The following is a 27431-nucleotide window of genomic DNA, read 5'->3' as shown; positions in this document are numbered from 1 at the left end:
AAAAGGTGACCCACGTAATAGCGAGGGACCACTGTAATTTTGAAGGTAAGTCACAACATACCCTTCGTAAATACTAATGTATAGAAACCCTTACCAGCAATCTTTCATTTTTTTGTGTGGCTTTTTTTCACGGTTTGTTAACATGCTGTGTAGGTGTGTACTTGACTAGCTGATATCGACATAACGGGGAAACATCTGGTTTGACTATTGTTCACCTGTAGTTTGAATGCTGAACATTTGCCTGTTTAAATCATAAGACCAGTCACTATACAGAGATGTGCTTCTGAATGTGGATGATGTGTCTTCTGCATGCAGTAATGCAGTTCTGTTTGTGTTGAGTGATGTAAACAACTGATCGATCTAAACTCCTTAAATGTCAAAATTGATCATTAGATTTTTTATGACACAACAGTGGTGAGTGTTCCCACCTTCTGCTCTTTGTTACTTAACGCGATCTTTCAGTTTTCAAGTTTTGGACATGATTTTGGAGTATATCTTCGCAGTAGTGATTGACCGCAAAATAAAGCTACCAGAAATGTACAACCCTACATCCAGTCTCAAACCAGGAAGTTAGCATTTTCTCGTGCACAGGGTCTATTTGACAAAGTTTTACCAGAGAAGGCAGGCCAGGTCAATAGAAACAGGTGAGTGAAATTGGATTTGTAACTACTATTCAGCAACAGGAATCACTGGAGGAGAAACACAAGGGGGGTTAGCATGGGAGATACTGAGGTTTTGCTTAGAGCCATAGAGAAGCCTGATTACCGCTCGGTAGGACAACAATCTGGCAGAGGCTCTGTGTTGGAGCAGGTGACAGAATAATAGGGGACAGGTGTGCAGGCCGAAGAGCAGGAACATGGAGACCTGCACCCTATCCTCCTCGAAACAGAAAATGTTAGTATTACAGAAAATGACAGATGACCAGTGCGGACAATGACAGAGTGAGATTTGTCAGCACCAATGGTGACTTTAATCGTAGCCAGCTAGAAAACAGTTGCTTATTATTCTTAATCAGGCACTGATAAAATAGTTTGGTCTTCATGCATATTAAGTTGGCATCATCACTGTAGAAAAAATTACTGTGTGGCCTTTAAAAGTGTGTTCTACTTACAGTGGCGACCGTTACTGTAAGTGCACACCTCAACGCTCCTCATTTGAGAAAAGACAACCCTGTTAAAGAATTCAGACTATGGAATTAATGTACACGGTGTATTACATAGAATTGTCAGATGTATTTAGGCTTTTTGTTTTTTTGCATTATGGCAGTACCTGGAAAAATGTCATGTATCCATGTGTTGTGGTAGTAAATCGGAATGTCTGTTTTAACTTAATTTAAGCAATTTGGGCTAGTGAATCTAAACCTTTTTGTTATAAAATCCATCTTTGCAATTTTGAATATGCGCACAAACCTTTTAAAAAAGTTACTATTCTGTTGCCTTGCATTTTTCCATGTACTGTATGTCCCCACCTCTGATGTTGCTGCATTTGGCATTTTAATTGATTCACTAATGAGAGTAGACCACCCCCAACACCCAAGCCTAGACACGCTTGTATGCTGGAGAATTACTGAACGATAATTCTTATCGCAGTATTTCTTATTGTTGTAAGATGATGAACCCAACACACACCAGTCTGTACACTCAGACGCATGCAGATACACATACAGGACTGCACCAAATCCTATCTTTTCAGCTTCTCATTGTTGCTGTGGAGAGACATTATTCTGTCTGCACACTTATTCTATAGTCTCCATTCTTTGACCTGACGCTATATAAGCATTCTTATGCCCTCTTATTCTGATGGTAATTTGACTGCCTGAAAAGACTGGCAGAGGATTGTTCTGTCTCATTCAACAAAATACGGTAAAAAGTCATTCCTGGGATTAAAAAAAAAAAAAAAAAAAAAAAAAAAAAAGCTCTGCGGTGGATTTCCAGGGCTCCGTCGTCGTGTCTGCAGTTGCCTGTCGGCCTCCCGTTCATATGCTAATGAGCCAGAGCTTGATTGTTTCCTCATATTTTAATCTCCTGCATGGTGCTGGAGGGGAGGGGGCAGCAGATAGGAAGAGTGTGGGTATGAGGAAGAAAGATGAGACTGAAGGGAACGAGATGATGGATGAGGAAAACAGGACAGGGCAGAGGGTGTTGGAAACTGAGGAATGGAGAGAAAGTTGAAAGGGAAAGATTTTTTTTTTTTGTTTGAGATGGCTGACTGAGATGATATATTGAAGGAAAATGTTTGACAAGAACAGTAAAGAGGTGAGGGACGGGGGTGGGGGGCAGGATGAGGTTATTAATATGCAAGAAGTAGGCGATAAGATAAAGACGGATAGAATCACTGCAGGATGATAAGCTGCAGATGGAATACACAGTTCACCTTATCAGGAGACATCCAGAGTTTATTAGCGGTGACAAAAAAGAGGTACTACTACAGATGGAACTCTGCAATATTTTATATTACTTAATTTTAAACTTCAAGGGGGGTCATTGAAGATCAATGAAACTTCTGCACTTTTTCTTTCTGTAGAAGTCTGTTTTAAACCATTCATGATTCACCAACCCTGTCTGCCACCGCTTTTCATACATACTGCCGGATTGAAACACATTGACCAGAGGGCAATGAGAGGAGGAGCGAGAGAGACTTTCTTGAATAAACTAACGTTGAATTTGCATAAATATACATAATAAAAGAGCTTTGTGCAATGCGCCTCTTCAATATGCATGGTTTTTTCCTCTTTTTGTAACTTGTATGCTAGAGGTCATGCAATTTAGAAAGAAGAATGTAGAATGAGATTTGTTTTTTTTGGAGGGGAAATATACTCGGAGAGGTGGAGATAAAATCATCTGGGTGGGTTTTGAAGTATAATGTAGTGGAATGTTTTTGTTGGGTGTCACTCAGGAAGGGTTTTCTTTAATACAAAAAAAAAAAAAAAAAAAAAAAGCATACAAGGTCAACCTTTTTTGTAGTTGGATTTGAAAGTTGCTGTGATTGTGGCAGGCAGCAGAGATAGCACATATGCAAGGATATGGCTTGATCAAGGACTTGAATCTGAGCCAGTGTGTGCACCGCACCTACAGGATGTATTTGGTGGGAAATACAGTACCTGCACTGGTGGAGCCTGTCTTAAAATGAAAACGAATGGCCTGTATTTATATAGCACTTTACTAGTCCCTAAGGACCCCAAAGTGCTTTACATATCCAGTCATCCACCCATTCACACACACATTCACACACTAGTGATGGCAAGCTACATTGTAACCACAGCCACCCTGGGGCGCACTGACAGAGGCAAGGCTGCCGGACACTGGCGCCACCGGGCCCTCTGACCACCACCAGTAGGCAACGGGTGAAGTGTCTTGCCCAAGGACACAACGACCGAGACTGTCCAAGCCGGGGCTCGAACTGGCAACCTTCCGATTACAAGGCGAACTCCCAACTCTAGAGCCACGATCGCCCAGATAGTGTTGCCAAATCTGAGCATACTATATGCTAGCCATTAACCACCAACCAACAAATTTCATTTTTGGAAGCACCTGCTTGGCCAGATATATTTTTTGGATGTTCTGACACAGAATTCATAAACTACCTTCATTTTAAGCAGTCAGAGCAGTATGCACCCATTTTCTGTTACATACAGCAGAAGATCACACAGGTTGGGAAAATGTTCCAACCTCTGTTCTTTGAGGCATACGCTGTTACATAACTCCATTATTTAAACAACTGCCAATATTGCATGTCTTTCCAGCATATTTACAGTGCAAGTACATTCTTGTTGATATACAATTCAGGTGCCTGTGTACATAAGGTGTGGTTATGACAGCAGGTTTGTTGCTATGGCTACAGCTTGATAAATATAGGGTTAAGATGGGCAGCTAAAAATGTTAAGACACCGATTACAGCCAAAGAAACAAAAAACAAAACCCAAAAACATCAGATGCAGGTAGAACTGGGCCATATCACACCGTTCACGGTAATACCGGTATAATGTTGGGCAATGATAAGAAAATGAAATATCGCAATAGAATCTGGGTTAAACGTGCGTGCGCAGTGCCTTTGTTTCCGCACATGGCAGAAAAAGCATGGCGGCGACGGAGAATGGTTTGTAAAAATGCTGCAACTTCAGTGGTGTGGAATTGGTTTAGCTTTCGTCCGTCAGATACACACCACAGCACAATTTTGATAGAGCATGCTAGCGGACCGTCGTTATTACCGTGTTTTTTGGAAAATACGGCACACTTAAAATCAATCCTTCGCTTTTTCTGAAAGTCGACAGTGCCCCTTATAATCCCGTGTGCCTTATGCATGAATTCTGGTTGTGTTTACTGACCTCGAAATGATTTTATGTGGTACACGGTGCTCGAAAATCTGTCAAATGTTTTAGTACAACTTTGCTAAGCTACGAAGCCGCACCGCTTGATGGATTGTCGGAGCATTACGGCTACCGTAGGCAGGAGCCTCGCGGAGTGATACGTACTGTGCTTCAACATAATATTACCGTATTGTGTTATACACAATATATTACACGGTGTGTGTATAACCTCTTTTTAAGTTTTGTGGATATTATACATGGTTATGCTGAGGATATTTTGGTCAATTTCCACTGGAAATGCCTTTTGGTTAAACTGTCAGCAAGGAATTTACACTGTTACATTTTTATGTAACTTTAATGCACATAAAAAAAAGCTGCTTGTTTAAGTGAAAATACATTGATGGGTTTTTGTTTTTTGCACTAATAAAGTTGTGGAGTTGTAAAGTATTTTGTTTAGTGTCAATTATATCGTCAGTTATATCGGTATCACAAATTTTTCTAATATATATCGTGATAAATATTTTTGGTCATATCGCCCTGCTCTAGATGCAGGTCAAAAAAGTCCATCGTCCACACTGATATTCACATGCTGTGTTTTGCTTTACCACCAATTGGGCGTATTAACAGCTGGTAACTGTGAGCTGTGAGGGATGATGGCTGTTTAATAGAAAACACTCTAATTTCTTTGCTGTAATGTAATGGTGCATTACTGTGTTTAGGTTACCTTTTTCCAAGTGAATTGCTGTCTGACTTGAGATGCAAATGCATTTAGATGAAGTGCCCCATGTTTGTGTTTTTCAACATTTCCCATAACCCCACACACCAACGGTGACTCAGCCTTGGTCTCCAGAACAATAGGTGGGCAGCCTAATACAACTTTGAATCAATCACAGCTTGCCTGTATATGCACAGCCTGAACCACCCCTCCTCGACCCACCCACCCACTACCCTCCCCATGACCTTCTCAAAAACACAGCCGCAGAAATTTGCTGAGAGTTCAGCAACCTACCACAGCCTCTCTCCATCATCTCTTTATCTCCCACCAGGCCTGTGAGCACAAAGTCCAAACTGCATGCCTCCTGGGATGTTTGTGCAACATGTTTATGACAGCCCAAGTGTTGTTGATGCTGCTGTTGCTGATGTTAACGAGAGAGGGAGAGGTAAAAGGCTGGAACAAGTCGTTCCACTGGGAAGCAACCTTGACGACCTTGATCTTCTAAGGAGGCTGAGAGAAGTAGAGAAGGATTCATATGGGAAGGTGGTGGCTGAGGAGACTGGAGAAAGGGAAAAGCTAAAAAAAAGATTCTAGAAAGACTAAGTGGCAGCAGATTAAATATAATGATAGATGAACAAAGTATTGAGATTTTTATCATTTAGACAACGAAAACATTTTGATGAAAATATGAGCAATTTTCAATTCGAATATCCTGCATCTATATATTAAGTAAAGAGTCTATATATTAAACACCTTGCTGCAGTTTCCTGTTGCACTTTTGCTTTGGCAGCAAGTTAAATAGGTCAGACTGTTTTGATTGGCTCACGTTCTGTTTTAATTAAAGTGAAACTTGTCGGTGTGACTGACCTCACACTTAGATGTAGTCTGATGAAACTTGCAGACACCCTGGTAAAACCTGAGCATGCCTTTGAACTAAGGAAGCCTTCAATTACAATAACCATGCTATGGTAGCTCAAAGGTATGGTTAGGTTTAGTATTACAATTATAAAATATAATGCTTGGTCTGATATGACACATTGGCACAATACTGTATGTGTATGGGTGCCACAGCCTGGACCTCTGAACCATGATCTGAAGGTCCACGTGATGACAATGCTATATAGAGCTGTTTAAAATGACAATAGGTTTACAGACTGACAAGATCATTTTGGTGTGGCATACTATTTTAGTATTTTAGTATGGCTTTGTCATACAACGTCAACAGTTTAATTACGTTACATTTACATTGTTCTTGAATGGGTTTATTTTCAATATAATAGACTTGTGATCAAAATCTTTTTGTATTTGATATTTATGATAAAACATTGGGAATAATTTTACTAAACAATAAAATAAATGCTACACATGTCCTGTAGCCCCAATAATAAAAATTTATGGAGTACAAGGCTCGCAAAATTTCAAAATCCCCGGTAGCCCTTCGGGCCGGCACTGTTCAGTTTTTGGTAGCCCAAAATAAATTTAAATAAAAAATAGCAAAAGTGAAAGCAATAAACAAGCGCAAATTCAAACGCGATTTCAATATGTCACATATTGACAGTGGCTCATCAATGACAATGACATAATACTCAGCTACATTTCCGAAAGAATGCAAAAGCACTGACATATAATTTCCTATGATAGCCCGACGGGCAGGGCTGAGATAGATTTTGCTAGCCCGACTGGAAAAATCGCTAGCCCCGGGACGTCGGGCTAGCGATTTTGCGAGCCCTGGAGTAGATTAAAATGGGTTTCAAAAGGGCAAATAACAAAAGCCTGCACTTGGTTTTTTTTTTTTTTTTAACTGTACTATGCACTTCCTAAAGTACATTTAGTAGAAATATGATAAGATAGTATAATACTATTCCCTTAAAAGTAAATAGTGCCCAGAGGGTGAGCTGGTTTGTGCTCTTGGATTGCTTCTTGTTTGTACTGTGTTGATCTTGACCCCAGTTATCACTTTGACTATTTATCTGCATATTTTCTTCTTAATAAAGCATGTAGACCATATGTTGAATCAAGGTTGCACCTCACGTAGGGACAAAGGACTGCAGATCTTCTTTTTCTAGGAACTCAGCTGCTAATGGAGATAGTTTTATTAAATAACCCTACGGTGTGATTTACCCAGGAGTATCATTTACTCTCCAGACTAATTACAGGCTGGGCTACACCGCTTGCCTACACATTCCTGAGCTTGACACTTGGAAACAAGCAAGTATTCTGTATTGGATATCATTAGGCTTGTCTCCAAGAAGACTATTTATACCTGTGCACAGCATTAGCTGAACTCTCTGCAGTCTTCTCCGCTTCCCCTAACTTACAGTAAATGTGCTATTTTTCTTTTCCTTCATTAAAAACAATGTAAAGCACTCTGTGTAGAGCTTTAATATTCAGCTGCACCCTGAAGCGACATCTTCCGAGGAAACAAAGCCTGGATACAATAGTTTGACAATCAAGTTACATTTATGAATTCCTGAAAAGATGATTTGTTGTCTTTTCAGGCATTCTGACAGAAGCACTGGCCGAGGCTTAATTTAGCTGCTTGTGTAATATCAAAACAAGGACAGTATATTGGGTGCCATGTTTCCATTCGGATGTACTGTATTCATAAGCGCTTCCTTAAACCCTTCCGCTGCTGTGTTTAGAGGCACAGTGAGTAAGAGAATCTTAGAACTGGACCCAAAAATAGCTCGCATTCTTTCCTCTGTTTCAGGAAGCATCAGAAGAGGTCAGAACAACCCTCTCTCTCTCTCCCATGTCCGCCTCTTTCCTTTGTCCCATGTATCTTTAGCTTTACCCGTATCCTTTCTTACTTAACGCTCTTTATCAGCCTTTCCTCTTCTATAGTTTTATTTTTTTCTTTCTTCCCTCATGTCATCCAAAGTTCACCCCTATGCGATGTTGTGCAATACCTTCACCCACATCTATACTTAGTTTGTTTTTTTCCCCCTTCTCCTAATGTTGTTGCAGATAAGTTTGGAGATAAGTTTGATCATCACAAAGACACATCTGCACATACAAGACTTTTCAGTAGCTATTCATTGTTTAGAAGTTAAAGAACTGTTGAGTTTAATGTATTCTGTTTAAATTATTCCTCAAGCAAAACAGTAGCGGGGAAGTGGAGATTGGCAGATTTGGGTGGGTGGATGGGAAAAGTCTACAGAGTACAATGAAATAAGTTATTTTGCAGGAATTACTGCCATGACCAGAGTTCAGTAGCTGGAGCAAGTAAATATTACTGGATCTTTTTTTCCTTTTTGAGTAAAATTCAACCTTGATGCGGTTGATTGAGGCATCCTTTCATCACACTTTAAAAAGAAATGCAACAGATTATTGTTATAGTTGTTCTCATTTGCTTTTTCTCTTTTTATTTGCTACATGCAAGGACTAGTGTGAAATATCATTGTCATGATGAGCATAAATGAAGATCAATGCTAGCACATCTACTGTCAGACAGGCACACAAAGGGTAATCATACTCCTGCATCTTCACAAAGCAAGCAAATGCGTTCAATAAAACCATGCAAATATGGAGCAATGTGACTCTAAAGTGCATTAGAAATGTAAATGATACAGAACTTCATTCTTGAAGTCTGCAGTAGAAAGGAATGGAGCTGAAAGTGGGGTCGATCTCAGCTGGTACGTGACAGAGCTTGGATCTCCTGCACATGGCATGTCAGACTCATTTTCCATTGTGGGCCATATACAGCCCACTTTGATGTCCATTTTCCTACATGATAAAGAAATGGCGCTATAGTCAGGGGTGCACATAAGTGGTCCGCAGGTGCGCATTTGCTGTCAAAATAAAAGACGCGCACCGGATAAGAAGTTGCAATGAGTGTTTGCGTACATTCGATTTTCTGGAGGAGGACAGACATTTGTTTAGAACTCTTAAAAATGTCAAAGAAGCTCCTTTAAGCAATTATTTTGGTGTTTCTCCACCTCCAAAGAAATGTCAGGAGTCTGAACCGCAAAAGAAGCGCGTATTCTCGGAAAAGTGGTTGCAGGAGGTGAGCTGGCTTCAAACAAATAATGAACGCACAGAGATGTGGTGCAGAATATACCGTGGAAATCCCACTCTAGCGGACAAAAACGGTGCCTTTTTATATGTACGCAAACGCGCGTTGCAACTTATCTGGTGCGCGTCTTTTATTTTGACAGCGAATGCGCACCCGCGGACCACTTATGTGCACCCCTGGCTATAGTAAATTAAAGAGATCTGTCACCGTGACTCTTTGGGACTTAAATTGCAGAAATCTGTCATTTTATTACTTTCAGGTAAAACTTGTGAAAATATAATTAAGTCCAAAACTTATTGCCTCATAAGTTTTGGACTTCCGATGGACGGTCAGTGCCTTGAAAAAACTACTTCATAGTAATTCCTCTGCTTTTGCTCTGAAATGTACACCAGCATCAGTCAGCAGCATGCATGTGCGTCACACCAAAGTAATATTTCGCGGCACGTTTGTGTTTCAGGACTCAGTTGTGCATGAAATCTGCAATAATCCCAGTGACTGTGTTTGCCTTGTGTGACAGTTTGTGTCGCTGCCTCTGAGCCTTTTTCCCAGTGTGAGAACTGCTCCACTGTACTAAGTGTGTCAACAATACCAGCTGAGAGGCAGCCTTCAGTCCACACACAGCAACTGCAGACTAATCCTTAAAAGAGAGAAACTGGATGAAAGCACGGAGGGAGGGAAGCACAGAGGAAGAAATATAGAGCAAGCATATGGGAAAGTGGAAGGATGGAGATGATAAGAGCAAGAGACGGAGCGATGGTGGAGTTGAGTTTGACAGTGAAAGAGGGAGAGAGGAGAGGTGGAAGTGTGAATGCTAGAGAGAGGGAGACGGAACGATTTTAATGTTTCAAAGGATTTCCCTATCACAGTCTCTGACACATTACATACACAGCTCACTATCAGCCCAACCCTGACAGCTGCACAAATTGGCTGAAAGAGGTTCCCTGGGCAAGGCCTTTGATCAGGTTTGTGTGTGTGTTGTGTCAGCAACACGAGGGGAAGGGGAGAGGTTTTGTACATTTGTGCATACCTGGACATCTGCGTACTGGAGTGAAGAAAGACTCTTTCTGCTCCAGATCAGTGTAATGAAATGAATGTACAAAGATAAGGCTAACTGTGTGCATGTTTGTTAATAGTCTAACAGTCTGGTTTTGCTTCATGAGCTTATATTGTGTTTACCATGCAGTGGTGTGCAGTGTGTTATCTTAAGCGTGTATAGCTTTTACCCCTGTGATATTTCTCCATAAGATTTCAGCCCGGTGTCTTTTATGTGTCTGACACTCCCATCAACCATGTGTCTGTGTTATCTTTCCGAGGAGGTTGGTAAACAAAACCCATTGTTGAAAGGCTTATATCGAGTCAGTCCGCGGCACAGTTCAGGCTTTGAGGCGGTGAGGTTTCCAATATCGTGATTGCAGACACCACATGGGGAAAAAAAGATATGCGCTTCTTTTCTTTCCTCTAACAGTGACACATTATACAATAAAGTTTTATAAAAATGTCCTGAGAAAGCACACTTATGACAGACTTCACGTGAATTGTTGATTCTAATGATTGGTTGTTTAGCTTTGTTTGTCAAAATAATGTAAAATGACCATAATTTCATAGTCATAATTTTAAAAAGTTTGAAATTGTGAAACCGTTTGTCTACGACTCAAAAATATAAAGGCAATTATGTCCTGTCAACTAGATTGACTAATTAAGGAATTGATTATATTTAGCACATTTTAGTATATTATATAGTTCTGTTTTTTGTGTCTGAAGTGGCTGATACAAAGTTGTTGAGCCAGTATCAATATTCTTCGAAGTGAATACTGCTTTAGGAGTAAAGGGCTAGTAAAGGGAGATGGACTCAAAGTATATCACAATATTTAAAGAAAATTTGCACTAACGATGCCTCTGATGATGTAGAAAAAATGATGAACGATGTTTTATGTTTGGAGCATGAGAGCAGCAGTAAGTAAATGAAGAGCATTTTCCATCCTCTTCCTGTGAGTCATTGATGACACAGTACATAATTCAAAGTGTGATACTATTGAAATGAGGACTGGTAGCAGCAGCATTCTAATTCAACAGGGGCGACATAGCATGAGCCAAATATTAGAGCAAAAGTAGCCCAGCTGCTTTAGTTGAACAATAAACTCTTCAGGAACCTGGTCAATATTGTCACATAGTAAAACTGAAAAATACTTTACAGAGCTGGTTAAACAGCTTCCCAAGTATAAAGTTCTGCTTTTCCAACATTTAACCGTGTCAGTAATTTGCATTCACTGTTTGCCCATCCTGTCATACGGAGTTCAGCTTGCAATGCTTGGTTGGGTCATTTTTTATTTATTTTTTTAACCTTTGCGTCACATATCAGTATCTGCTCCATTGCCTCCATAGCCTTGTTGTACTCGATGTGTTTTTCCCTCAAATGGTGAAACTCGTTGTTTCCACGTTACCAGGAACAATTTTCTTGCATATTTTGCAAAGTAGCGTGCTGCTTTGGAGGTGATTGAAATCGCTTCCGTTTTAGTAGCCAAAAATGATTCTTTCTCTCTGACATGCCTGGAATTGTTTCATTCATTGCACTGGTAAATGTAAATGTGTGGCATTGCTACAGCACGATATGACATCTTTTTTGACATTATCATGTAAAAATTTGTGTCGGTGGTATTGTGAAAAATGTATGGCACAGCCCTAAATTGAAGTTATTCAGGAAATAACATCAAACTGCAAATCTCAGAGACACTAGTAATACAGAGTATTATTTGTCCCAGCTGTTAAACTGAAGTATTACCCAGCATAGCCTCTCTTTCACCTCTGCACTTTGTTTGTGTTTGAGCTGAAGTGTACAGGCTAGTTGTTGGCTGCTGGTGTGAGGTGCTGGCCTGTAAATGACATAAGCACCTTCTCCTTTTACTCCTGCGTGTCTTCCATACATGTGTTGAATCCTGTTAGCGCTGTCTGTCTGAGCCGCTAGCATGCGTCCAAGTGTGTGTTAGGATTTGTGCACCAGCTGAGAGAAAATACAGGTAATGAATTAATATCAGAGCTGGCTCAGGCTCCACATTGCTCTGTGGTGACAGCCTGTCATTATCACAAACACCGGCTCACACTCGTGCACGCACACACAAGCTCACACAAGCTTCCTTGCAATTGTGCATACATAGCCACACACAACTCCAAATACAGGATTCACCTTAAGTATGTACGCGCTTCCTTTCCTTACCTGTCTCTATCCTTTCTCTCCCTGTCTCTCATTTTCTCATCATTACGGCACACAGTGCTGCTGCGCTGTGATCATCTCAAGCTGCAGCAGCTTCTTGAACTCGTTCTATCCACTTTCCAACAGTGGAACCAACACTGGGACTACACATCTTTGCGGTGTAGCTGTTTTCCTCCAAGGCAGCAGACGGAGTGTTTTGAATGCTGCTGTCATATGGGCCATCAAGCTCGTTTGCTTCCTCCAAACTTAACCTAATAGTTTGCCTAAGGCAGCGGGCAGGCAGGGGTGGGTGTGCCTTCAGTGCCAGGCACTCATTAATCCTTGCACTGCTCTTCTCCCTGCCAGAAATGGTCATCTTATTAAGCCATTTAGTCAGTATTGAGCTGTATAATTGGACAGTGGAGGCCAATAGGAAATGTTTGAGTAAGTTAAAGGTGATAAAAGGGCCTTGCTTGATTTAAATGCTGTACAGCCTGCTCGGTTCACCCATGGCATAAATTTATTAATACAAATCATAGCAGTGTTTGCTTTAAGACTTTCTTGCCTGACAGTGGCTTGATACCTTTGCATTACAAGAGATGTTTTGAATATCTTTCATTTTTCTGGTCTACATTTGCTTGCATTGTAACTAAGGTTAAACAACCAGAAAGCAATTTGTGCTGCTTTTAATGTTTGCTGATTTGTACACACACACACAAACAAACCTGTTTTTCATGAAAATTATCAATGGTTTGAAACATTTCCTTATCTAAATCACTGTAGAAGTCACTGCACCTTTACACTCCAGTCAGCGCTGAAAGGAAGTCCCTACTGCCTTGTCATTAAGTGCAGAACCTTATGTGAAGATTCAGCACAGCATGCTATTGCTATTCGGGCAAGCCCCAGTGGTTGGGTACCATGAACATCAAGGCTCATGCTTTCCTAATTTTATGTACTTCCTCTAGAATAAAGAGATAATTGGGACAGGAAAAGATGTGGATGAGAGATTGGTAGATGGAATTTAGGGGGGGTAAAGCCGAGGAGCCGAATCTGGAGTGAAGTACTTTTTTTGCGGTGTTATCAAATACGTGATTCATGTGACACCAAACATAGCAGTAAAGACCTAATGTGACGTTTGCCTTTCTGCATGTTTTTCTGTCTTTGCAGCAGTCCTATGCCCCTCCCCCTCCACCCATGGCTCCACCCAGCCCTGGCAACACAGGAGGAGGAGGAGGTGGTGGAGGTCAGGGAGGAGGGCTAATGGAGCAACTTAGTAAGACCAACCTGTACATCAGAGGCCTGCCACCTGCCACTACCGACCAGGACCTCATCAAACTCTGCCAGCCGTGAGTTCTATTTTCTTCTACTGTCCCTGCCTTCACCCTGCAGATGCATTAAACGTCCTCAGTACAGCTGAGTTCAGTTCATTCCCGCTCAGTTCAGTTTAGTTCAGCTTGTGGTAATTAGTGTTGCGTGAGTGTGACAGGAGCTTATAATGGGTATCAACAGTTCGCTCTTGACCCCTGTGTTCCTCCTCTCTGCTTCCTAAGAGGAAAAGACACAACCCTGCTGGGCCTAGCCCATCCGCTCCTTTCTGCCCTGCGTCATCTACACACACAAGGATAGATAAATAATCCTCCTGTCCATCGGTGGAGGTTTGAAACTCCTCAGTCACATGAAGATTTACTTCTCACATGGATGACAATATGATGGATCAGGCCACATTCCATGCTAATAGTAATATAAATGAGCTGTGTGAAATGTAATTGCATCAAATTACCAGTTCAATCTAAAATTTGATGACTTTATGCAGCAGCTATATTTGATAAACATCTGAATATTTTAGTAATGGCTATATCTAGAGTGATTTAGAAGATTGCCATTGGAACTGATGAAGGCATATTTTGATTTTTAGAAGCTTTGTTACGTCTGAGCAAACTCTGGTCCAGTGTTTATTTTAACCCATTAGGCAGCTGTTTCCTGATCAGATTTTAGATCAGGGTTCTCATCATAGTGCCTAATCAGATTTAGACTAGGTTCAGAAATATGCAGAGTTACTGTTTTGAAAAAACGATGAGACTTTTCAACATGATTTTGTTGTTCTAAGCTTCTTTTCCTCTTTTAAGGGGATCCTGTCACATTTGTTAAAAGCTAATTATTATAGACATTTAAAAAATATCAATTTATCTGTAATTGGAATAATAATACTACACAACAGCTGCTGTGATAATACTGTAGTGTACTTTTTCCGGATTAATCACTGAATGTAGTAACTTAAGCTGCAAGAGCAGAAACACTTGACAGGTAATAGGGCCGTACTCTGTTAATTTCAATATCTAGCTTTGTCCTTTTCTATTGTTTCTTTATGTTAAAAGTTCGTCCTGCACATTTAATCCCTACATATCCCAAATGTGGCTCAGGTGGTAGAGTGGGTTGTCTACAAATAGGGACGTCGGTGGTTCGCTCCCTGGCTCGAGGTTATCCTTGGGTCGGGTACTGAACCCCAAGTTGCCTCTGATGGATCTGTCAGAGTGAGGATGTGTGCGTGAATGTTAGACAAGGTGCTTTGGTATAGGGGGGGAAAATGCGCTTATATGAATGTGTGTGAGATTTGGTGGTTGGTTACAGTAAAAAGCTCTATATTAGTACTGCTGCCATTTCCCATTTAACTTTTGTAAACAATTTAAACCTGCTTTTCTTATTTGCCTTTTAGCTTATGTTGGTCGATAATATCAAATGTAATTAGTGAGTTATATGTTAATAATTATAGTGATTGCTTGTCTTGAAGCTATGGGCTTTAAATATTTTCAAAAGCAATTTGATTGTATAGATTTTGTGAAACAGAGAAGACGGATAAAAAATAAAATGCGAAGACACGTTCACATATGCACACACTGTATCTTTCCTTTCTGTGTGTCAGCTGCAGTTCAAGCCTGTTGTATTTCAGCTCAGCCCTGGAGGCAGTTCTGGAAAAACGGGGTGAAAAATGGGGGCCAATAAAAGTTTCATTAGAGGCCCAGTCAGTGTGCCAAGTGGCCAGTAACATTTAGGAAAGGTCATGGAGGAGGGGAGGGGTGCGTGTGCTGTTGGGCAGCATCATAGTGTTGGGTTTCTAACTTGCTCCAGCTTTTGGAAAGAGATTGAGTGGCAGCTTCCTGTCAGTCACTTACATGATATGCACGCATGCGCACACAAACAGGCCTTTCTTTCATGCACACTTGCAGTGAGTAACAGGAGGACAGTACTTACACTGATGCACACATACCGACATGCACACTCTTTCAATTCAGCGTCATCCATAATTGGTCGCCAACCATGGCTTTTTTTTTTTTTGTTTGTACCAAACCTCCCATCAGCATCACACACACCCTTACCATTCTTTCATCCTCCTCATTTCCTCCTTCCATCCTTTCCTCTCTGTCCGCCCTTCCCTCTCTCCCTCACCCCTGTTTCCCCCCTCTCTCTCTCTCTGTCTCCGTGCCAGTTCTCAGAGTGTCAGTGAAAAGTGCTGTTGTCAGCTGACATTTCCAATCACTCCCCCGGTCGCCAAAACTATGGACACACTTTTAACGTCTGGGGACAGAGCAGAACGTGAGCGGAATCTAAAGTGGAGCACAAGGGCAATTTCTCTCTCTCACTCACTTGCTTTCACTTCCCCCTGTTGTCTTTCTGTCTCTCTCTCACGCTTGATTCCCAGCTGTCTGTCTGCATATCGATCTATAACTTAATCTGTGGTTAAAACCTGCAGTGTGGCTCATGATGATCTTAAAAAAAGTGCTTCCTGTTGTGGTTGATGGATATGAAACTTAAACCTTACAAATACCTTTTTGTCCACACATTTCAGAGTTTCCATCTTAAATGTCAGTTTCCGTGATATTACTGATTACATTAGAGTGAAACTCATGGAGTAAAAATGTTCAGCTGCTAGAGAAATCTGTTATGGGAGCCATATTGTTCAAACTGTAACCATATTGTAAACAGCTGTACCTAGTCATTTTTTAATGTGTTTAAACTAGAGCCTGAGGAATATAGTATTTTTAAGACCTCTAAAAATTCCCTGGAAAGTGACAATTAATCCAAACTCTGAGAGTACTACCAGCATCTGGAAAAACATCTCCCCTATATTGGAAGTTGGAGTCAGCACTTATAACATTTTTTTCAAATGGTGTTTCTCCTATTTGCATTTATCAGATTTTAAAACATGATGAGTTATAAATGTTAAAAAAAAATGAAAAGGCAGAGCCGACTCCAAGACTTTCACTGGGAGTGACTGGGATGGACAAGGTATCGACACAGAAATGAGTATATCAGAGGGACAACTCGGGTTGAAAGCTTTGGAGATAAAGTTAGAGAGACCAGCCTGAGATGAACATGGGACATGTGCAGGCTAGAGAAGTGATAGTGGATTTATTGGACAAAGGCTGCTTGTTAAGTTGCAATGCTGGAGGAAAGAAAGACCACAGAAAGTTCATGGATTTAGTGAACAATGATATGCAGGGGGTTTTTATGACAGAGGATGCTTGGGGTGGATGATCTGATATCCTCGTGTTGGTGTTGTTCCCACATCATCATAATAAATGTCGTTCCAGGCTCGACATTTCAAGTGACCAGGATACTGCTGAAATGCAACGAATTCAAATTGCTGTATTGGCGGACAGAGGCGGTTTTTCGCAAGTTAAGTAGATTTTTTTTTTTAAGGTGGTTTTTTCCAAAGTCGCAAAAGTATGACATCACAACAATGTGATTGGTCACTTGCAATGTTAAACCTGGAACAACATTTATTATGATGATATGGGAACAACACCGACACGAGGATATCAGATCATGCGCTTGGGACAGCGGGTGATGGAGGCAAACGATCCACTGTTCCATCCCTTAGAGCAGGGATGGGGGAACTCCAGGCTTCAATGGCCGGTGTCATCATTGTGATGTTGTTTATTGTATTACTCTCGTTTTCTTCTGCTTGTTTTCTTTTTTCTTTCTCAACAGGTGATCCAGGTGATCGATACATGTATTTTTTTTCTTTTTTTTTCTTCTTTTGCTTATTCTGTTTTTTGCCCTTTTCCCCCGTCCCTCTTCTCAACTGTTTTTCTTTCCCTCTTTCTTTCTCCCTTTTCTTTCCCCCAGTCAAGTCTGTCCCGTATTCAGCAAGTGAAAATAAAATAAAGAATAAAAGGTGAATCAAATGGACCATTACGGCAAAGCTGGGATGGTCAATTTGGTAAAGAAAATCCGTTGGGCATCTTTCTTCGCCTTTAGACAATAATTCTGATGGCAAAAGAGCCAAACGGGACAGGCAAAAAAAAAAAAAAAAAAAAAAAAAAAGGGAACAACACCGACACGAGGATATCAGATCATGCGCTTGGGACAGCGGGTGATGGAGGCAAACGATCCACTGTTCCATCCCTTAGAGCAGGGATGGGGGAACTCCAGGCTTCAATGGCCGGTGTCCTGCAGGTTTTAGATGTGTCCTTGATCCAACGCAGCTGATTTAAATGGCTAAATTACCTCCTCAACATGTCTCCAAGTTCTCCAGAGGCCTGCTAATGAACTAATCATTTGATTCAGGTGTGTTGACCCAGAGTGAGATCTAAAACCTGCAGGACACCGGCCCTTGAGCTCCCCCACTCCTGCCTTAGAGTTAGCAGCTGGAAGTGCTTCTTGTGGTACATCAGCAAATGTCAGCTACCAGTCTACAGATAAATTAATCAGGCTCTACCTAAAATGTTTGCAAATACATTGAAAAGGCTCCTTATATTTTGAAGGTTTTAATTTTTAATTTTAATTTTTTTATTTCAAGAATTAAACCAAAGCAACTGTAAAAAAAAAAAAAAAAAAAATATGCATGACTAATAACCTGTATTACATATATCATGCACCAGTATTGGTCCAGTAAGATCTTCTACTCTTTTGCTGAGCCTCCATATTGACGTGTCAAAATAGCAAAATATTGTTATTAAAAATGACTTTATTCCTTTTCCAGGCTATTGTGCAGTCTGGCTTATTTTTTTCTTAACCACTTAATGGCACCACAGAATAACTCGTAGTGCTTTATTCAAGACTAAAGAAGTCTGTTGGATGACTTTTTCTTCTTTTTGGGCAAATAATGTTGGATCTTTTGCTCTCAAGGCCTTAATGTCTTAGAAATTATTTAAATGTTAAAAATAACCCTCTGCTTGTAAGATCCTAAATGAAATATTGAACTATCTGAAGCGCTGTGGTTAGGATGGAGTGGAGATGAAACTATCTTTAACTCAGATTAGAGTTTGTTCTGACATAGATCACCACACAGCATTATCTAATAAAAACAAACAAAAAAAGTTGATAAAAGACAGCTCTTTTGTTGTTTATACTAGTGGCTGTTTACTCTGTCGTGGACACAAATTACTTTTCTGCTATAATGTTAACTCTTGAATGTGCCACCTAACTGGAGAGCCTGGGAGCTTATGATTTACACTTCATGGAAAAGGTCTTTTGGCAGACAAACTTAATGTTTCAGTGACATTAAGCCATCGTCTAAACTCACAGCGCATTGGCTTTTCATCATGGAAACAGTCCAAGACTTTATTTCTTCATAGTGCCTAAAGATGTTAAACTACATATGGGGAATGGATTTGAAGACTTCTGAAGCATTGCAGTCTCGGTCCTCCCTCTGTGTTTGTCTGCGTGAGTCTAACTGGCAGAGAGGGAGGAAAATGAGGGAAATGCGAGAGACAAGACAGCTGTATCGGATCCCCAATTAGGAGCTACCACACACAGAGACCAACCTGCACGTACACTAATGCATGCACAATCGCACACATGCAGACAAACGCACAAGTTCTGACAGAACTTGCACAATTTGCAAACACACAGGACGCGTACATATACATAATGTATATAAACACTCTTAGATATCCTGGAGAGATGCAGAAATGATGCACGTTGGTGTGGGTGGGAACTGTGGTTCCGAAGACATCAAACGGTGAGCATCCATAGGCTGACTGTGTTCCACAAGGGAATGAAAACACAGATCTGATGCTGTGAGGGCCCTCTGAGGACTGTCATTAACACTTCACTCACACACAGACACATAGACAGGGTTGCACACAGATTTTTTCAAGCCTGCCAAAACGGGGTGCGTTGAGTTTCGTATCGACATCCCTCCTTAAATCTCGGCAGTCTAGAAAATGCTGTCAATTTCAGTAGTCTTGGCAAGGATTCGGAGGAGTTTCCATGTGTTGAGGAGGACACATGGCTCATCTTTGAAAGACTGTCATTCTAAAAGTCAGTTCTACCCCCCACCAAACTAACCCAGACTGATGCTACAGAAAGACATTCTTCTCTGGCTTAGCACAGTGTTATTCAGCTTTGTAGCATTTCTATGAAGCCAAAGAAAACAGATTTTAGGTTAGCTCAGTGTCCTCCAGCAGATATGTGTTTTCCCCTTTGGATTGCATGAACTCTTTGATTTCACCCAAAAGTGACAAAAAACGAAGCAAAATCCGTCCCCTGCTGAGCCATCGGATTTCCGTATGTAGTAGAAGGTCTCCATATTCAGCTGACAGCTCTTCCAATAGCACCTTGAATGTTCTGTGCTGTTTAGCTCTGGAGCGGATGCTGTTTATGATCTTCACAACGGGAGTCATGACGTGCTCGAAGCCGATCACCTTTGCGCATACCGCCTGCTGGTGAATGATGCAGTGGTAATGCATGAAGTTTGGGAACTCTGTGTCACCTTTACAGTGAGCGATGAATCCTGTATGTCGGCCAATCATAGCAGGAGCCCCGTCGGTAGTCACTGATACCAGCTCTTCCAACGGTACCTTATTCTTCGCGAAAAACTCCTTCACCGCGTTATAGATGTCAACTCCCTTCGTAGTTGTCTTTAGCGGCAGTAGTGTCAGAAGTTCTTCTTTTGTGGAGAAACCATCAAACACCATCTGGATGAAGACCATCAGCTGTGCTGTACTGCTGCTGTCCACGGACTCGTCACACTGGATGCTAAACCACCTGCACTTTGCCAAATCCAACTGATCGGCCAAGTTCCTGGACATAGCCGACACTCTTCTAACGATTGTAGTCGCCCCGCAAATGAGACTCACGCATGAATCTTTCACAGTGCTAAAAAAAACTTTTCCTCCCATTCACTGTGAAAATTATGTTTTCTTTCTTTTTTCCGCCATGTTTTCCTCCTCACCTTTGCTGGTCTTTACAGCAACTGTTTCCGTGGAGACCAGCTAGAGCTGATCTAATATTTAATATTTAATTTTTTTAATATATATATATATATATATATATATATATATATATATATATATACATACACATACAGTGGGGCAAAAAAGTATTTAGTCAGCCACCGATTGTGCAAGTTCCCCCACTTAAAATGATGACAGAGGTCAGTAATTTGCACCAGAGGTACACTTCAACTGTGAGAGACAGAATGTGAAAAAAAAATCCATGAATTCACATGGTAGGATTTGTAAAGAATTTATTCGTAAATCAGGGTGGAAAATAAGTATTTGGTCACCTCAAACAAGGAAAATCCCTGGCTCTCACAGACCTGTAACGTCTTCTGTAAGAAGCTTTTCTGTCCCCCACTCGTTACCTGTATGAATGGCACCTGTTTGACCTCATCATCTGTATAAAAGACACCTGTCCACAGCCTCAACCAGTCAGACTCCAAACTCCGCCATGGCCAAGACCAAAGAGCTTTCGAAGGACACCAGGAAAAGAATTGTAGACCTGCACCAGACTGGGAAGAGTGAATCTACAATAGGCAAGCAGCTTGGTGTGAAAAAATCAACTGTGGGAGCAATCATCAGAAAATTGAAGACACATGGATGATACAGCAGAGGATTGGGAGAATGTCATGTGGTCAGATGAAACCAAAGTAGAACTTTTTGGTATAAACTCAACTCGTCGTGTTTGGAGGAAGAAGAATACTCAGTTGCATCCCAAGAACACCATACCTACTGTGAAGCATGGGGGTAGAAACATCATGCTATGGGGCTGTTTTTCTGCCAAGGGGACAGGACGACTGATCCGTGTTAAGGACAGAATGAATGGGGCCAAGTATCGTGAGATTTTGAGCCAAAACCTCCTTCCATCAGTGAGAACTTTGAAGATGAAACGAGGCTGGGTCTTCCAACATGACAATGATCCAAAACACACCGCCCGGGCAACAAAGGAGTGGCTCCGTAAGAAGCATTTGAAAGTCCTGGAGTGGCCTAGCCAGTCTCCAGACCTCAACCCCATAGAAAATCTGTGGCGGGAGTTGAAAGTCCGTGTTGCTCGGCGACAGCCCCAAAACATCACTGCTCTTGAGAAGATCTGCATGGAGGAATGGGCCAAAATACCAGCTACTGTGTGTGCAAACCTGGTAAAGACCTATAGTAAACGTTTGACCTCTGTTATTGCCAACAAAGGTTATGTTACAAAGTATTGAGCTGTATTTTTGTTATTGACCAAATACTTATTTTCCACCCTGATTTACGAATAAATTCTTTACAAATCCTACCATGTGAATTCATGGATTTTTTTTTCACATTCTGTCTCTCACAGTTGAAGTGTACCTCTGGTGCAAATTACTGACCTCTGTCATCATTTTAAGTGGGGGAACTTGCACAATCGGTGGCTGACTAAATACTTTTTTGCCCCACTGTATATTTATTATCTCTAACAAATTGACACCAATGCAATTGTGATTTTAAAAAAATGGCAAGAAAAAATAAAAATAGATGCAGCTTACTGGTAAGTTGTTATGGTGAGCTATTTTTAGAACAGGCCCGCGGGCGACTCATGTGGTCCTTGCGGGCGACCTGGTGTCCGCGGGCACCGTGTTGGTGACCCCTGGGTCAGAGAAATGGCAACTCTCTTTCCCCAAAAAGCCCAACTAAGAGCTACATCTGACTCCACAGGCCTCAGTTCGTTAGAAAGAGCCTCTTCTCCCTAAAAAGAAAATGACAGCTTAGATTTGTTGCATCTGAAGAATCCACAAGATTTCTGGAACAAGACTTCTGTCCTTTGGACAAGCCAGACCAATATAGAGATCTGTGGCAAATCAGCACAAAAACCTCATACCAACTGTCAAACACTGTGGAGAAGGGGTGATGATTTGGACTTGTTCTGCAGCCACAGGACCTGGGCATCTTGCAGTCATTGAGTCAACCATTGAGTCCTCTGAAGCCGTCTTTCTAACAGCAAAAGCTTGGCCCAAATTAGTTCATGCAACAGGGTAATGATCCTGTGCACAGTAGGAAATCTACAACAGAACAGTTAACAAAGAAAAAAATTAAGATGTTGCAATAGCCCAGTCAGTCCAGACCTCATCCTGACTGAAATTCTCTGGTGGGACCTTCAGAGAGCTGTGCATAAACAAATGTCCACAGACCTCAATGAACTGAAGAGACTGAAACAGTCATACAGAAAATGTATTTTGTTTCTCTTTCCAAAGTATTTTGTTAAAGGACTCTGTGTAATAAGCCTTGTGGTGGTGTTCATCTGAGGGTTGTCTGAAACCTTAGAATTAATAAGGGTATGTTTTTCTTTTGGCTCACCGTGACTTTTCAGGGATTTAACTCAAACTTCTAGCCTGTAACCTGTCAATACAAATTCACTTTAAAATACAGAAAGAACAGAATAATTGACAATGAAAATAATAGGTGTAACCCTCCATTTGGTGCTTAGGAAAAAGAGAAAATAATCTAATTTCTTCTAAGGAAAGTTACACATGTAGCTGTAGGTTATACCACTTTTTTTGCTTCCTGGAGAATTACTTTAAATTAGAAGTAAAATTACATCCCCAGATATTTTTCAGAACAAATTTCACTATTTTTTTAGGCACAATGGAAAGTAATTGATAAGGAAGTACTGACCTTTCCTTTCTGGCTCCTTGTAGTCTTTTATTGGTATGTTTTAAGTATTTCAGTAGTTTTTATGGGTCTCTTACGTGTCATTGCTATTGATTGAAGTGTAGGCCGATGTTATTTGAACTCACTCCAGGTTTCTGTTGGAATCAACCAAAATGTTCCAGTTGGGACTTGAAGAGGACATTCTGCACTTTCCTCTCCTCTTATTCCATGATCTAAAATTTCCTCACTTAACCATCTGATCTGTTATCAATACTTTTTTCCATTTCTTCTGCACAATAGTAGATTGTTGTAGCTGTCCAGATAAAATGAAATGTTGCCATTGAATCACCGATTTGGATGGTGCATTGTTGTTGTAATAGGACCCAGGATTTCCCCAAGGCCATGACGTCATCCTCTCTCTTCTCCTCTCCTCTCCTCTCGCTAACCTGCGTAACTACAGAGGGAACAGGTGGACACACAGTCTGACAATAATGTACCCAAACATTGGAAACATGTTTTTTGTTTTCCTCTTTCTTCATTTTTTTTTCTCTTCAAGATTCATAGTGTAACTACCCAGGCACCCCCATCCCCCCACGCCCCCGCTGTCCAGAGTCCACTTCTGCTGGGAAAAACAAGTTGGCAAAACACGTGGATGATGTATGAGATCTTTGACATGGATTCAAACTTCCACAAACATACTCTGTCACACACGTAATTACACCTACACAAGTATTTGCATGCTCAAGTGTTCGGTCACATGCACTTGAGTCATGCCGATGTAGAAGTCACTGAGAGTTGGTCTTGCTATTGCCAGATGGTGTGTGTAATGTGTGTGTGTGATTACTGCTTTGGTGTAGGTTTTTTCTTTTCTTTTTTTTTGATCTGTGCCGTTGCGTATACGTGTGGGCGATTAGGCTTGTTTTCTTCAGAGTGTTTTCCACGTCTGCAGCCGTTGGCTGGCTCCACCAGCTGCAGGCCAAAGACCTTATTTACCACCAGCTATGACTTTTGGGAAAGAAGTAGTATCAGCCAAACAGATTTGATTTCAGCCTGTGACAATCAGCGGGTTTGTAAATACTATTCAGATATGGATTTAAATTGCAGGAATGAAAATGTGTGAAAACTGAGTGTTGTTCAAATGTTTGATTTTTGACAAAAACAGTGATTTTTCTCTTTGCCAATTGCGAGATCATACGCTGCTCATCTGTCATGTTAGGTGTGATAGCAGTCCTTTAAAGCCTTTTTTCCTGTCCCAATAGAGTTTGATATGAGGCTGTCAGGCGAGCTAGATTCGGTTCTCTTCTTCTTAATGACAGAGTTGGCTGACAGAGACTCTCCTGATGCTGACAACTAAATGATCTCTTCTTTATTAAACACCTCTTACTATCTCTCCATCTCCCCCGGACTATCTCACTTCCTGCTCGCCTTTAGTATCTTTTTATCTTTTGACTGACTGCTCTCCCTCTCCTTGTCTATTTCACATTCCTTAGTCTCTCCAACCCTTCCCCTGCTTTTCTCACCTCCTTTGCTAGGAAGCTTCTGCATTGTTTTCTCATTGAGTTGTTTTTGCTTCTACCTTCATTGTTTCCCTTTTTTTTTTTTCCATCTCTCAAACAGAAGAGGGAATATACTTCCATCCTTTACCTGGGGTATCAGGCAGTCTGCTAGCCAGTCAGCGAGCTTGTTGGGCAGAGTGTCAATCTGTTTGATAGTCACTCAGCCAGCCAGTCAGTCATTGTGCACCAGTGTGAAAACATTAATTAAAAGTCTCATCCACAAAGCCAGGCAGTGATCCAGGCTGATCTCAACAATCCAAGCTTTCCGTCTTCGTCTTTTTCTGACTCTACCTTCCTTTCTGTCTCTGTTATCCTCTCTCTTCATACCTTCTCAGCCTCTTTCTGGGTTTTGTCTGTTTCTTTCTCCTCTCTTTCCTTGAGCACTAAAAGACTGGTCTGATAAGAAACATTATTAACTTCTTTCTGAGAACCCAAGAACAGAAAGCTCAAGAATAGAAGTGGGATGTGGGGGGAAATAAGGAAGTAGACAAAGAGAGAGGCAGAGGTGTCAAACATAAGAGAGTGAGGTGGTGAATCGGACAGGAGACATTAAAAGTTGGTTGAGGGAGCAGATGGAGGGACAGACTTTTTGTTCCTCCATCTGCTGGATGGAGGTTGTGTGTCTATCTTGTTAATAATTCTGACGCAAGTCATCCTGTGGTGACCATTTCGTGTACGTATTTTGTGGTAGTCCATCACTGCGTTGTTCCCTTTGACTGGACCAAACTTGTGACTCAACGATAGACCAGAATTATAACCCTGCAGCACAGCTAAATATTTACCCAAGACTCAAATAACTAATATTGCTCCAGATGTTAAAAATGGGCCAGCAGCAAATCAGAATATTACATTGTTGTTGTTGTTTTTATTTTGCAGATATGGGAAAATTGTCTCTACAAAGGCCATCTTGGACAAAAACACCAATCAGTGCAAAGGTGAGTGAGTTTCATCCTACTTGTTTCTGCAAGGATGCAGTATCTGCACTCTACTTCACAACCTCAGATCTAGATTTGATATTTAAGTCTTTATTTATAGAGACCATTTCCTTTACTTAAACACCGACAGTGTAAGTCCATGTGTTGGTGAACACACCACCGCTGACTATAAAGGCCATGTTATCCTTTAATCTATCGTAATGATGCACTTCTAGAGAATCTCTATTTTGCTTAACTTCACCGTGATGATGATTTCAGGATTGCTCTCTAATGATACTCAGAGTTGAGCACATTTTGAAAGCAAGCTGTTGGTATTGTTGTCGTATGCAAAATCAGGATGGAGAACACCAGACAATAGACACAATATGTTTCAAATCGTCTCTGCGGTAAACGGGGCTCACTCAAGTGTCCTCTGATGAGGGTCTGCTTGATTGTTAGAGTGGTCTGAACAAAGCACTAATCAATATGATTGTAGTCGTCTGCTTTTGAAGAGGCACACAAGAGCGTGCGTTCAGAATGATTGCTGCTCATCTGTCAGAGCTGTACTCAAAGGTATCCTGACACGGTTTAGGACAACAGCACAAATGTCCTGTAATCACCGTTTCAGGTTGGATGGTGTGAGTGAAGGAAAACCCAGTCTGATTGGTTCTGATAGGAGAAATGGTAATGTGAATTTTAAGTCTTCATCTGTGCTGATTACTAAGGATAAAATATTTTGATTCCACTCCTGCTTGTCTTAACATAATAATGGGAAAACCAAATCTCAGTAAGGCTCCTCTGGAAAGTCTTTTACTTCACTCATTATCTTGAATCTTTCTAATTGGCTAGTTATGTAAATCTTAAACTTCATCTTGCTGCTACCTGCTTCACCATCACATAATCAAATATGGTTGGGAGTCTTGAGCGCATATTAAAATGCCTTTCCTGACTGCTTTACAGCACAGCCAAAGGAAGGGAAGACAACTCTATAAGTCCAGTGATAGTTATCAGTTATTCTTTCTCGGCTCATTAATTTTTGTCATCGGTGTTTTGTGAAATTAGTTTTTCTAAACCTGTTTCAGTATGGCCTCCAGTTCATAATTGTGATGTCTGCCAATTATGTCTTCGTGTTCATGCTTCTTTATAGTATGGAAAAGTTATCATTTTTGATCGTACTGCACGAGTGCTTACAAATTAAATGGAAAACGAAACGTAATTTCTGCTTTCAATTTTATTTCCAGGATATGGGTGATGATATGGTTTCATTGCTCACCAATCCCAGGCAAACACAGTTTATTTGAAAGTCTAAAGCTTATTAGTGTTTACCAGTGCTGTACTTTTGTATAAAAATGCTGTTAGGAGCACGTCAGTGAGCCACGATATTGGGTGAAATCTCTCTAATGGATGCTGACACTCTGTTTCCAACCTGTGCACATCTGATGCTCAAATACATCGGCTATGTATCAATCCATGGTAGAAAGTAGTCCACAATATAGATTTACACCTATTATAAAAAATATTGTGGAAAAGCTGTTTCAGCTAATACAATATGTTTGTGACTTGGGTTTTAAACAACCACATGGGAAGATAAAAAATGAATAAATGAACAGTTATGTATTGACTTTTCTTTGCAATAAATAAAATAAAAGACTAAGATTAATGCCACATGGTGTCAATTTTGACTCATTGGCACTTCATTAAATATACAGTGGGGCAAAAAAGTATTTAGTCAGCCACCGATTGTGCAAGTTCCCCCACTTAAAATGATGACAGAGGTCAGTAATTTGCACCAGAGGTACACTTCAACTGTGAGAGACAGAATGTGAAAAAAAAATCCATGAATTCACATGGTAGGATTTGTAAAGAATTTATTCGTAAATCAGGGTGGAAAATAAGTATTTGG

The 27431-nt window shown here is 40.8% G+C and overlaps 1 protein-coding gene across 3 annotated transcripts in view; it reads left to right on the top strand.

The window, feature by feature from the left end:
• The window catches only part of rbms3 (RNA binding motif, single stranded interacting protein), a 129939-nt gene that overhangs the window by 23075 nt on the left and 79433 nt on the right, over positions 1-27431 (top strand). For 2 of the 3 annotated variants that reach the window (XM_087848039.1, XM_087848038.1), the window contains exons 2-3: positions 13391-13569; positions 25491-25549. In XM_087848039.1, coding sequence (XP_087704165.1) covers positions 13391-13569; positions 25491-25549 — 238 coding nt within the window. The remainder of the gene's footprint in view (positions 1-13390; positions 13570-25490; positions 25550-27431) is intronic. The other variant, XM_087848041.1, reaches the window with a different exon arrangement.

The sequence above is a fragment of the Neolamprologus brichardi genome, chromosome 11 (genome assembly GCF_056152115.1).
Source record: "Neolamprologus brichardi isolate AB-2024 chromosome 11, ASM5615211v1, whole genome shotgun sequence".
In the NCBI taxonomy this organism is placed as follows: Eukaryota; Metazoa; Chordata; class Actinopteri; order Cichliformes; family Cichlidae; genus Neolamprologus; species Neolamprologus brichardi.
Note: the sequence above shows the minus strand (reverse complement) of the source record. Positions and strands in the feature narration are given on the sequence as shown.